Below are 14,082 nucleotides of genomic sequence, written 5' to 3'. Positions count from 1 at the left end.
GAGTTCTTAATAAACTGAAGCATAGAGCTTAAGTCCTGAAAAGGTGTTCTGTATGAATCAATTTTGCATCGTTTTCCTTCATACACTCAGACACTTCCAGCTAACAGAGTATATGCAGCAAGTCTTCAAATATTCCAAAACCTAAGTAATAAAGACAAGTCATGCAAGAAGTAACAGGTATGCAAAATGTATATATTCTTACTCTTTTGTTATCATAACTTATGTCACTCAACACATTTACTGTAGAGCTGTAAAGTAAAATATATTGCACTGGGAATACAAAGTATATAAAACACAGCTTACTAGCTGCAATAATGTAAGTAATTGAAACTAATTTCTGTGTATGATGTAAATACATGAACATGTATACATGCCTGTATGTATATGTGCATGCATATGTGTATGAAATAACATGTTATATTCTACCTGAGTACTTCTTACATGTAGCATGGCTAGCTAAGTGAAGAATGAATACCTTATTATTTTCATATTTTTAAGAAATCACTACACAGTTAGAATGTTTTTCCTTTAAAAAACACTATCAGGCCCTGGCCGGTTGGCTCAGCGGTAGAGCGTCGGCCTGGTGTGCGGGGGACCCGGGTTCGATTCCCGGCCAGGGCACATAGGAGAGGCACCGTTTGCTTCTCCACCCCCCCCCTCCTTCCTCTCTGTCTCTCTCTTCCCCTCCCGCAGCCGAGGCTCCATTGGAGCAGAGATGGCCTGGGTGCTGGGGATGGCTCCTTGGCCTCTGCCCCGGGCGCTGGAGTGGCTCTGGTCGCAGCAGAGCGAAGCCCCGGAGGGGCAGAGCATCGCCCCTGGTGGGCGTGCCGGGTGGATCCCGGTCGGGCGCATGTGGGCGTCTGTCTGACTGTCTCTCCCCATTTCCAGCTTCAGAAAAATACAAAAAAAAAAAAAACACGATCAGATTTCCTGTATTATTATTTTTGTAGGAATAAATAATAAGTCTCAGGCAAGCATGCTGGCTAGATCGCTAGCAGGGATTATGTACCTGAAAAATGAAAGTTTTATTCACTCAGAAATATTCTGAAGTTACTACCAGTTATTTGTACCTGACAAATGCTCATACATATAATCAGATTCTCTTCAGGAGTTGGGACTACATGAAAGGGAGGTTCTTGAAAGGCAATGCAGCCTCACCGGGAACTGGCAAGACTGCTGGCAGCCAGGCGCCTCCCAGGGAGCCAGGGAAGCTCGCCTCTGAGGGCAAGTGCACTCAGATTATATCTCCTTCTTCGAAAGTCAAATTAGGATACAGGTCTTTTTACCTATATTTGCTTATGTCTACTGACGTCTTTCAGTCAGTTACGTCCCCATGACACTAGAGACAATTGTGTCAGTATTTATCTTCATCCACTATTGAATTTTAAAATCTTGAGCTCAATTTAACATTTTCTTGGGACTTACTAAGGAAAACAAAAAGAAATTTAAATCACCAATAGAGTTTTGGACATTAGTATAGTCTTTTTTTTTTTAGGTCCACTAAATTTATTTTAATATTCATAAAATGTTTCTTACAAAAGAATATTCCATTCTGCATACTGCTCTGAATAGATGCCAAGGGACATATGGACTATTGCTACTTTTCCTCCTGTCCCACCCCCCACAAATGTTACAGTGACCACAAAGCAAAGTGTTCACAATAATTATATAGGGGGAGTTTTTTTTTAACCACCAACAATAAATAAAAATGAAAATTCACTCACTCTGCTGTTGTTTCAAATTTTCATTGTTAGTTTTTGCATACCCTCCACCCTAACCCTATTTGTAAGGAACTCAAGCATTGCATCTCGGGAACAGCAAAGATTTTACTACATCTTAAATGCAGAACACCCATGAAACAGAGCAATGCTGACTTACTGAACAGAAGCAGATTAAAAAAAAAAGGTGCTGGACTCCTTCAGTTCTTCACTAGTTTTAGAAAAACTTTCCATAATTCCACTTCATACTGCTATACAGCAAATACTGCACATTCTGTACCTGGTCCTGTGTTTCTGTACTGATAATGATCTGTTCTTCGGACCCTTCTGAAGGCTCATCAATTTTGGTAGATGCTCCTGAGTCATGACGGATTTGTTTAATCCTCTGCTCACCTGTGCCAATAATAGATCCACCCAAATCTTTGGGATTTGTTACTTGTGTAGTAATAATAGGTTCACCAAGATCACCATATGAGCCACCCTGTGGTTCATAAGCCATCTGCCATTCTGAAGAGCTCCATGCTATTACAGAGTCCCAAGTTCCATTGGCACTGAAAGCAATCATGTGAGCATAAGGGTCTCCAGGTCTCCCTTTCTTGTCTTAGGCCTTTAGATCTCCTCCTCTAGGGCGCAGTGGTGGAGGAAGAGGAAGAATCTATTCTCTGCCACTACCGCAGCCACTTCATCCAGTAGGAGGGGGAGGAGGTCTTCCTCAAAGGCTCATTATCATAATCTTTTTTAGAAGTAGGCATTGAATGCCTACCCTTCACAAGGACCACCTCTTCCCCATGGGGGAAATCCCAAAGGATTTCCATGGCAGTTATCAACCATCATTGTAAAGCCACCATAAATATAGATTTTGTCATAGAAATTGGGATCATAAGGCTGTGCACATCTTTTTATGGGAGACTCTGATGTGAGATCAAGGAATCGTATGTACTCTCTACCCCATCAGGTTCTGCTCCAATAAGAACGACCCTGTCAGTGGAATGAGGGCAGCATTCTTAAAGAAGTTTGATCATCATCTGAGTCTTCTCTCGAAGTTCTTTGATTTTAGCTCCCTTGACCCCAATAATTCCTCCTGCCAGACTCTAAGGGATCAACAGTCTCAATTCACAGTCAAAGTCACTTCTTTTACAGTGTTGGTGATTTAAGCATTCCACAGCATCAGATTTGAGCAGGAGCTGGCTGGTTGCAGTGGGTGATGGAAACTGCAGGCCTTCTTCCAAGGTCGGGATGGTTTTCTTCAGAATTTCTCCAATTGTTTCAATAGTAGCACTGATACTCCATATGCACTTGGGGCCACTGCTATCTGGGGCTGACATACTGGCATTGCAGTCAGTATGCAGAGTCTTGATATTCTTGCCTCTCTTTCCAATCACTGCCCCGGCACTCTTGCTCTGACAGAGTGTGTGTCATTCAACCATTTCATCAGAGTTTCTACAATAGATCTGTTTAAAAGCGTGTTCCTCTTCCATATCTTCCACGGGGCGCTTACCAAATTTACCATTGGTTTTGGTGTTGGAGAAGGTTTCTTCTGGCTGTTCAGTTTCCATTTTCTTGGATTTCTTGTACAGACACACAAATCAGTTATTATATATCCTTGCAGAATGAAACTGAAATGTTGTGAGTGGAACCAACAGACACCCCAGTGCTGCAGTAGCTTACAAAACCTATAGGCAGGATGTAAGCAAGATGTCGAGGTTGGTATATCAGTGAAATAGAGGATAAGGCAGCTGCAGCAATTTCTCCTGAAGCCTGGACAACAGTATAGTCTGTGGGGATTAAAGACCCTGGTTCTTGAACATTTCATTCTAAATTCCCTAGAGCCCCTGGGTTCCACAGCTTTCATTTCTGTCTGTGCTTCCCAGAGAGGCATGGGCAGAGTGAAAACTGTTGCGCTGATAGCTTTAGAAGCAATGAAGCTTTTTGCAAAACTCTGAAGGAAACAAAGAATCCTATAACTGTCAACAAGAATGAAATTTTACAAATTCTACCAACTTCCTCTGTGGTCACTTGAGGGTGTGACTTATTTTTGGAGAAATGAGGAGAGGGTTCTCTTTTATAATTCTTTTTCTTTCTGAAACCTGTTTTCACATGAACCCCCTACCTATGAGCTTACTCTCATGAGTATAATGCCAGCCAGTGAGGGAAAAAGTAATATTGAATGGTTGAATGAAACTTGCTATCTAAAAGCTGTATAATTTGGAGAAAAAAAAACTAGTGTCAGCCAAGGTATTGGACAAATCACACTTTGTATATTTATAGGAGTTCCTATGATATATCTCTAGGGAAAGAATGGGTAAGCATTTCTCAGAACCTTGGTCCTTGCCCACCACTCACCTCATACATACATGCATTTACTCTCAGTTCCAAATTTAATCCTCCTATTTCTCAATTATTTTTTCAAATTTAAAGTCAGTTAATTCAATCTGGCAATGACATTAAGTCTAATATAAAAATAAATATTTTTGGACTAAATTTTTTTTTCATTTTTTGCATTACAGAAAAATCACAGCAAGAAAACAACATTGTCATTTATTGTGCACAGTTTCATCCAAATCATTCTTTTCTTGATGACTCTGCCACCATGTATTTAACAAACAGTTCACCAATTAAAATTTACAGAAGCCTGTTGGAGTTTGAACAGGCTGTGGTTAGTTTGCTTTTTTTCTTTCTGCAATATCCACACCACCTGCCATTAAAATTATCAGGGCATCTTCTAATAATCCGACACCAGTTGGACATTGTTAAACTTCTTAAATTTATGAATTTAGGACCTTTTAATACTAAAAGCAAACACAAATCACACAATATCTATAATATTTTTGTTAGAAATTTAACAGTGATTTCAATAAAAATACCGGAGTTAAAAATCTACCCTTCAAATCTCACAGTTAAGCAACATTTGTTAAGTCAAACAAAAATTCAACAACTAATATCTGCCTGAATTATCTCAATATTACTAGATAATTCAGTCTACTCTTAAAACTTCAGATATGTAAACATTGCATTTCAATGAGTAGGTTTCCACAATTTAAACAAAAGGATGCCTTGCAATAGGTGGATAGTTTAGACCAAGGGCACACAACTGCCAGAAGAAGAAACATGAACTGTGAAAATACAGGAATAGTATAATGTGAATTAATTACTTCTAGTCTTCACTTTACTTCATTATGCATGGCCAGTTTTTAACTATTTCATTGGTTGATTTTTTGGCATTAACCACATAATACAATTATAATCATCACATACACACACACACACAATTCTCATCTGTTAGTGTGTATTTGCTCATGTAATAGTTAGATTTAGGTGAAATTACAATTTACATTGGATAGCAATAATGTGTAAATAGTTTATCCTAATTTAATTCCAAAAATTACCTCTTTTTACTAGTATAATATTGTATCGTGTCTTCCCTTGTCTACTAATAGAAACACATAGAAAAAAATTACTTACACTGTACGATGAGCTGCACCAAGGCTTCTCTTGGTTTCACGTTAAATCCGTTGTACTGGCTAGTTTGACATCTGTACATTCCTGACATTTCCCTAGACACATTCACAATCCTCAGCGTCCCATCATAACTTTCCATTTGCATTGACCCATCAGGCATTGCAACTTCCTTATCCGCTCTAGACCAAAGGATGATGGGTTTAGGTTTTCCAGTTACTTGACACTGCAGTTCTATTGTGTCTCCTTCTCTGGTGACCAAAGGTGATTTTTCCTGTGGAACAGTCAGATTGGGTGGAACTTGAAATGGGAAAAAAAAGATTTTTCAAGGTTAGTATAAACTGGTAAAGCATATTCAAAAACAGAAAATTATAAGGAAACAATATCTGCTGGTTGAAGATGTGTGATAATTCAGATGACAAAAGTAATAGAGGCTTTGGGAATAACTGGCAAATATCCTTACTTGAAATAATTCTCAAGTGTTTTTATAAAACTCTGGAATGAGGTCTTCAAACTTTAGCAAAATAAATAGAGCATTAAATTAAACTGTAAATGGTCATCATAAGAACAATCCACTCAAGCCTGACCAGGCGGTGACATTGTGGATAGAGCATCGGACTGGGATGCGGAAGGACCCAGGTTCGAGACCCCCAAGGTTGCCAGCTTGAGCGTGGGCTCATCAGGTTTGAGCAAAGCTCACTAGCTTGGACCCAAGGTCACTGGCTCAAGCAAGGGGTTACTCAGTCTGCTGTAGCCCCCTGGTCAAGGCATATATGAGAAAGCAATCAATGAACAACTAAGGTGCCACAACAAAAAACTGATGATTGATGCTTCTCATCTCTCTCCATTCCTGTCTGTCTGTCCCTGTCTATCCCTCTCTCTGACTCTCTGTTTCTGTAAAAAAAAAAAAAAAAATCCACTCAATGACTTGTCATTATCAGCCATTAACTGATGTCTTTAACATCTGCATTTCATGGAAGAGCAGCGATCCTGCTTGCTGAGGGTTGGATTCAGATTTTCAGTCTTCTGATTCATTTGCTGTTATTTCTTACCCATGAATACTATCGTAAAGGGTAAGTGACAATGGAAACTTAGCAGCCACAGTAAACACAAATAGTAGGAAAGGGAAAAAGAAGAACCTTTGTTACACAATTAGAAGTTCTGACTGGTTTAGAAACCGTTGCCAAATTGCTGAGGTTTAAGATTTGCTTTCTCTCTAGAGGAAATGAGATAGGGCAATGTCACACTCTGACAATCCATTATATTCTGCTCTTTTGAGTTTTTAATATATTTTTGAGATTTGAATTCCATATAATTTTACTTTAACATTTTGAGATCACGGCAAACAGTTTTTTATAATGCTGCCACTCCTTCTGTAAAATTAATTTTAAGTGAATTTTCAAAAATAATTCAATAATATAAGAATTGTGATTTTTTTCACATTAAGCTCATTTCTGAATTTACTGAAGATATTTATGAGAAAATTAGATTGAAGTTACTGGAAATTAATTATTGTGCTGGAATGTATATGTTACAATTTAGAACTGAACATGAACTAACAGCTAAACACTACCTAATGAGTTTTCTTACAGATAAAATTACCTGTTCCATTGGAAAAATTTTATTTCTTATACAATGTATACAAATTCAAATATATTTATGCAGTAGAACATCTATCAAAATCCTTAGACTGAATTAAATGCCAGAATAAGAATAAATAGAAATACATGAATAATTCTATCCTTCTGATAAATGTAACATACTTCCTTTGAAGAGTATTGCACATGATTAAAAAGGCAAAGGTTTTATTCTCCCTTCTAGCATTACTACTTCCAATACCCAAAAACAAAAACAAATATAATTATTTTTTAAGTCATCTTTCAACTAATGTTGAAAAGATGTGTATTTCCCACATAGAAAAAAATAAATTCAACAACAAAGTGATATGAGAATTATTTATTTTGCTATTTAAGTACCTTTGTATATACTTTTTCATTTAATTCTTTCATATACTTATCTTATAAAAGCAGTTAAATAATGCATAAAAATGAGAATTAGAAAATATGGAATATTAATCACTACCTTCTTGAAATAGATATACACATTCTAAGAATTGTCCTTAACAATGCATATGTTTAAATATGGCTGCATTTAAAAAACCTACATGATTAAATAATTTGATTTAATAATTTATTCTTGTAAATATAAACAATTAAATGATTAGTTAATTTATTCTTTTACAAGTAAACCACAAGGGAATGATGCATTTCTAAGCAGCATCCTCAACAATAAAATAAAAAAGAAGCTGTAATATTTACTCACCCTGCATGAGAAAACACAGAATAAAAGCAATGACTTCACCATTTAACATTATGTATGATCCTACTATGTGTTCAATATATAGAGTTAGGGATTCTACATATTCATTTACTTCCCCCTGATAATCCTAATATTTACTATTAAAATTTAACAATTGAACACAGTGAGAATAAGAGAAGATAAATACTTTGATTTGAACAAAATTCAAACTGAAGCCAATTTATAACAATATAGGTAATATAGAGAAATGACACGTGAAGCAGCTCCAGTAAACTCTGGTGGCTGAAACGCATCATCTGGGGTAGCACTGTACTCCTGTTCATAACCACTCTGCTCCTATAAACAAATTAGACTAACTTGCCCTGCCCATCTCTTGATCACTAGCCAAAGGACAATCGAAGAGTCAGATAGAAAGGTGAAGGTGTAATTGACACACATTTTGCAAATTACGTTATCTATCTATTTTATGTTGTATATCTATTTTTATCATAAGTATCTAGTTCTATCTATATTAGAATATTTCCAAAATATTCTAGCCTATAAACCCAAACTGCTATTAATATGCCAATACAAATAAATATGCAAGTTTTCATAAATCTATGTAAAATATATGAAAAGAAATTATAAATTAAGAAGTTATTTATTAGAGTGTTCTTTCTAGAATCTTCCATCTCATTTTTTCCAAAAATAAGCCAGATGACTTTGGCCAACCTTAACCACTGTGAGTAATAATTTCTTCATTTTTGACACTCAGCATTTGCACTTAATGAACTCCAAGTTTATTAATATTTGACTACAAGAACAAACAGTAAAAACTTAAAGATGAAAGTGGTGCTAAATGAAAGTATTTATTTCCTGCCCTGACAAGATGGGTATTCAAAGACCTTGTTACATCAGGCCATTCTAAACTATACTCACCCCTGACTATCTATGCTGTATAATGTAATCATGCTAAATAGTTTAAGTACTCTGTTTGTAAAACTGTTCTTTATTTCTTTATTTAGATAAACTTCCTTTCCTATGTAATAAAAATTACAGAAATATAAACCTCAGTTTTAATCTGGGTAACTTGACAATAAAGTTTAAACCAATTAGCCCAGTTTTTGCCAAATTGCAAAGCCTAATTAAAATATAGTTTATTTTTCAACTCTTCCATGAGGCTTTTTAAATCTTGATATTGGAGGTTAATTCTTTTTTTTTTTTTTTGCAACTCTCTTGACCAAGAAAGCTTATACCTTCTCAAAGTTCTTACAGGTTTCTCTCCCTAGTCCATTTTACATTTTACATTATCTAGAATTCCACACTCAATCCTCATAATTGATACCATATATTTTTCTGTTATGAGGTCTAGTTTGATCTCACATATTTATCTGCTTTATATGTTGATAATACAAATTCTAACTTTAGCCCATAGTTCTTTCAGTTAATGACTGCAACCTATTTATGTATTCCAGAAGTCTTTTAAATCTCCAAACCTAAGCACCATTGCTTTCTTGACTTAGTTGATAACCATCAACACACTTCATATAGTAGTGAAAACCATAATGTTTTCTCTTTTTCACCGTTTCTCTTTGCTTACATTTTCCTATCAGTTGCTTTAATTTCTTTATCAAAAATATCTCACATGGCTGTCTTCACATGGCTATAGGTAGATTTCTTAGCAGAAATCATTTTCTTTTCCTGTGACAACGTCCTAATTGGTCTCTCTGTCACCAGTCAAATTTTCCCAGGCCCCTGGCTATCCTGTCATGAATTTTATCATCATAGGTGCTATTTTGTTCATGTCACTATGAAAACTACAAACCTCCATGAGAGTGCCAAAAATAACTCTGCTTTAATTTAAAAAACAAAACCTGAGAACAACCTGATGGACATGTTAAATAAATAGAGGTACAGGCACACAATAGAATATAATGCAGCCTCTTGAAAGATGACCTAATAGATTTACATTTATTGAAAAGGATATTTATATTTTTAAGTAAGAAAAGCAAGCTAGTAATAGCTATAACCACTATTAATAAATGAGAAAAGCCTGTTACTGAGCAGCATAAAAGTAGTGTCACATTTTTATATAAAAACATCTTATGCTAATGCATTTTAACAGGGAAGTTCTTAAAGGGGAGAGTATATATTGTTCATCTTTATATAGTCAGCATTCAGCACTCTATTTTGCACTTAATAGGGACTCGGTAAAACATATTACAGCATATGTGCAAATTAAGACAGCAAGCAGTAGAGCCCAATGCAGAGAAGAAAAGAATTCCTAGAAAGAAATATTCTAAAACACTAACAGTGGCTTTCTCTGAGTGGAAAGTTATTGGTAATTTAATTTTTTCTGCATAGTTCCTTCATTTTTTACACCTCTACAATATGTGCAATGCATATTCGCATATTATAGGCTCTAAGAAGCCCAGAGAAACTTGGAAGATTAATACAGCCTGTTTTCAAGGTTCATCTGATGAAAACTCCTATCTTTAATAGCACAAATGTCACTCTGGACATGGTGTTTTAGACAACATAGTCTGAGAAATACCCTTCCAAAATTGCTCAATCTTATAACACTCATTCACGTGTGGTTTTAACAACCAGTCAACTGCAATGCTCTTGAGCAAGCAACTTTTCCTATCTTCAGCATGTATTCTAGCACTTCCTGCCTGCCCTGTGTTTGAGATTCAGTGCAAATGTTACCATACCACTTTCATGATAACTTTGCGTGCCCCTGGGTTGACCTGGTTGCTTCCTCTTCTTGACCACTTTGTGCACTGCATCCCCATGTTACCTGTACATGTGGCCTTGCACTATACTTCCTTGCATGTTTGTACCTCTGACCAGATAGCGCCTTGAAAACACAGAGTGTCTTATTCTTATCTCAAAAATCTGGTGTCCTGCTCTCTTACTTGGCACAGACCAGGAAACCATGAAATAATTGAGGGAAGAAGGGGGTTAGAAATAGAGAGAAACATAAGGAGGTAAGAAGATAAGCAACTATGAGTATAATAGAAATAAACATAATAGATAAAAATCATGAACATTTTAGAACAAGGGTGAGTGATAACAACCCAAAGTACTAATTGCATCATTAGTAGTCCACACAAGTATCAGGATCACCTGCAAATATATCATCAGCATAGATGTCAGACGCAGCAGATCTTGAGATATATGAGACTATATGTGAGAGTGAAGAGATTCAAAAAAAGGATCTTAAAACACTCAAAAAAGTGTTTTCTTTTTCTGTCTCTTTTCATTTAAAGATTTTGATAAATAAGTTGTAATTTTTTTTAAAAAGCCAATTCAAGGACATGTTATTTAATTTTTTCATGTTTATTATGCCTTAACTCTAAACTAATTTTTAAAATATTAAGTCTTACAATAAAAACATCAAATTAAGTAGAAAAAATTTAAACCTCTGCACCTTGTGAGATCTACATTTATTGATGATGTGCCAGCCAGAGAAAAAGTCCCTCCTGATAAAACACAAAAACACATCTTCTGTTAATACAGTCTATATCAGAGGTAGTCAACCTTTTTATACCTACCGCCCACTGTTGTAACTCTGTTAGTAGTAAAATTTTCTAACTGCCCACCGGTTCCACAGTAATGGTGATTTATAAAGTAGGGAAGTAACTTTACTTTATAAAATTTATAAAGCAGAGTTACAGCAAGTTAAAGCATATAATAATAATTACCAAGTGCTTGATGTCAGATTTTCACTAAGATTGGCAGAATAAATCTTTATAAAACAACTTACTATGGTTAAATCTATCTTTTTATTTATACTTTGGTTGCTCCGCTATCGCCCATCATGAAAGCTGGAACGCCCACTAGTGGGCAGTAGGGACCAGGTGGACTACCACTGGTCTATATACTGCTTTTACTTATTGCTTTTTCTTATCTGCACTGCTACTATTGGAGATGCTATAAGCAGAGAAACTGGAAAAACATATGACATCAAAGTTTATTATTCCAAACATAAATAGACAAATAACTTGGACAAACTGGTTTTCTGTCAACTGTTCTATGGTATCACAAACTAAAAAATAAAGTAAATGTAGAAAGTGAAAATGTTTTCATTTCCTCATTCAGAAGGAGGTTGAAGAAATTTAATCTTTAGTTTGCTTAGGAAAATGACTGGCTTATTTTTCATACTCAAAAGAATGCAGGGAAAGTTTAGTTTATATGAGCTGTATGAGAATATATTATGCTGTCTGAAACAAAGTCATCAGGGCATGCTTATTATGAATCTATTGGTTTAAAATATATATTTATAATGTACTATAATAGCAGCTGTTTAAAAACATATATATCTCCTTTACTATATTTATTTTAATATAAAAATCATAATACACTAAATAAGAAGAATTCTCTCCAAAAGGACAACCAGACTCATATTTTCAAGAATCTCCAAATAAGTATAGTGTTGATTTAATTATACTTGAATTATGAGAAATAGTTCATAATACATATATATATTCTAGAGTAGAATATATAACATGTAATTAAAACATAAATTAATCAGACTTCAAAAAATATTGTGTATTTATGAAAGATTTCCCTAAAGGTCAGGTTCAAAGATTCTCATGCTAACCAGATCTACAGACTTGATGTGATTTTCATTCCTGGTGACCTACTGATCAAGATGCCAAGGCTAGCAAATCCTTATTAAGAGATCACTTAGTATTAAAGGAAAGGTATTTTTCCTGGGCCTGTTGGCTCAGTGATAGAGTATCGGCCAGGCGTGTGGAAGTCCCGGGTTCGATTCCCAGTTAGGGCACATAGGAAAAGGGACCATCTGCTTCTCCACCCATCCCTCTGCCCCTTCTCTCCCACTCTCTCTCTCTCTCTTTCTCTCTCTCTCTTTTCCTCCCTTGCTAAAATCAATCAATTAAAGAAAAAGATATTCTATCACACTTAAGTGCTTTCTTAGTGTCTGAGTCAGTAGTTCTCATCTCTTTTTTGCTAACATCCTACACATTGGCATTGTAAGCAGGAGACATGCACATGAATTACTCAGTCTGAGGTTTTGAAAAATCACAGCATTTTACAGGGAAGTTAAGAAATGAACAGTTTGCAATTGCAACAACTATCAGTGGTATGTAAGCAATGACTTCTCACAATGGACTATAAGATAAGTAAAATAAGCTATTGTTAAGTGAAATTGTCAACATGCTTGTAACTCCACTCATTTCTCTTCCACTCAGTATTAGAAATAGTCTGATCATGAACCTCACAGTTGATTTGAACACACTGCTAAGACTGGGAATAATATGTCAATACATAAAATTTCTAAGAATGTGATGTTTTGTGGCCTCTGGGAAATATTCATATGATAATATAAAGCAAATCTGATAATTAACTTCGATATAAAAATAATTCCAATCAAATCCTCCAAATATTTTTAAACCAATAAGTGTATCCCATTCTTAAAAATTATGTGTCAGTTAAAATACATAGTATAGTGTCCTTGAAAGATATTCAAGGTGACAAAAAAATCTAGCTCAAGTCCCCTGACTTATTGACTTGTTAATATTTGTCTCCTTTTAGAAACCATGACTGGTAATGAACAATGCTTGATAAAAGACAACAACACTCTACAGCTGATTTCTCATTGAAAGAATAAACGTTCCCCATGTTGTTATTTAAAAGATGCAGAACTTCCATGAGGCATAGTTAAGATTTCCTTCTATATTTTCTTCCCACTTTCAAATGACTTACTAAAATCTAATTCATGAATGTCTCTTCCCCCTCCTTAAAAAAATCTTACATTTCTGAATTACTAGTTCTTAAAAATCATGTCATACTAACATTCAAAGATCTTTAGTAGCTCCCCATTTTCTAAGATGGTCTAAATCCCATTGTTCATGTTCTAGCTTATCTGCCGACTGTTATTAAGGCATAGTGTTTCTGGAAAAGCTGTCCATTCAGTTTTGGCAGGTCATTGGGTCTGCATTACATACTTAGTTCATTCCCACTCCTCACCTTGCTCACTTCTGTCCAGGAATAACTTTGTCTTCACAGTACCCAGCCAACAATTCCTCACATTTAAGGCCTAATTAAAGTTTTCTATTATCTTAAAAGTCTTTCTTGATTTGTGTATCTTCTACTTATTTTCCAAGTCTCTGAATTGCAGCATATCTGATCTATTCTAATACCTGTCATGGCAAAATATGCACTCTCTAACATGTGCAGCTAAAACATCTTGAGGCCAGCATTAGGTTTTATCTATTTCCTCAGTAGTTCCCTCACTGCATGACATTTTAACTACTTTAGAGGTGCTTAATAAACCTCTGGTATTTATGGAGCACCAATCAAGGTTACTGTTGGTCAAACAAATTTGTAAAATATGATTTTTATGTTTGCTCACTTATAGTTTGCATTGGAGGCTGGGCAGCGCCAGGTACAGGTGGTCTGTGAAATTGCAAATTACCTTCCTGCTTGGGAAGAGCCATTGTTTTGTTAATGTTTGCTGGAGGAGAGGTTTTTGCACCAGAAAGTTTTGAAAAGAGAGCAAAAGGAGAAAGAGGCAGAAAGAAGCCATGTTTGCCAAGAGAGCAGAGTCAATGCAGAGTGCTGAAAGAGAAGGTGTGCAGAT

General features: G+C 35.6%; 1 protein-coding gene and 1 pseudogene across 1 annotated transcript in view; both read right to left on the bottom strand.

Moving 5' to 3' along the window:
* Positions 1–14,082, bottom strand: part of MDGA2 (MAM domain containing glycosylphosphatidylinositol anchor 2) — a 1,032,115-nt gene that overhangs the window by 229,192 nt on the left and 788,841 nt on the right. Inside the window, exon 8 of the mRNA XM_066277806.1 lies at positions 5,181–5,474. Within this exon, the coding sequence (XP_066133903.1) occupies positions 5,181–5,474 (294 nt within the window). The remainder of the gene's footprint in view (positions 1–5,180; positions 5,475–14,082) is intronic.
* LOC136336281 (heterogeneous nuclear ribonucleoprotein K pseudogene) lies at positions 1,936–3,299 on the bottom strand (annotated as a pseudogene).

The sequence above is a fragment of the Saccopteryx bilineata genome, chromosome 4 (assembly GCF_036850765.1).
Source record: "Saccopteryx bilineata isolate mSacBil1 chromosome 4, mSacBil1_pri_phased_curated, whole genome shotgun sequence".
Classification (NCBI taxonomy): Eukaryota; Metazoa; Chordata; class Mammalia; order Chiroptera; family Emballonuridae; genus Saccopteryx; species Saccopteryx bilineata.
The sequence above is the reverse complement of the archived record's forward strand: the minus strand, read 5'-3'. Positions and strand labels throughout refer to the sequence as shown.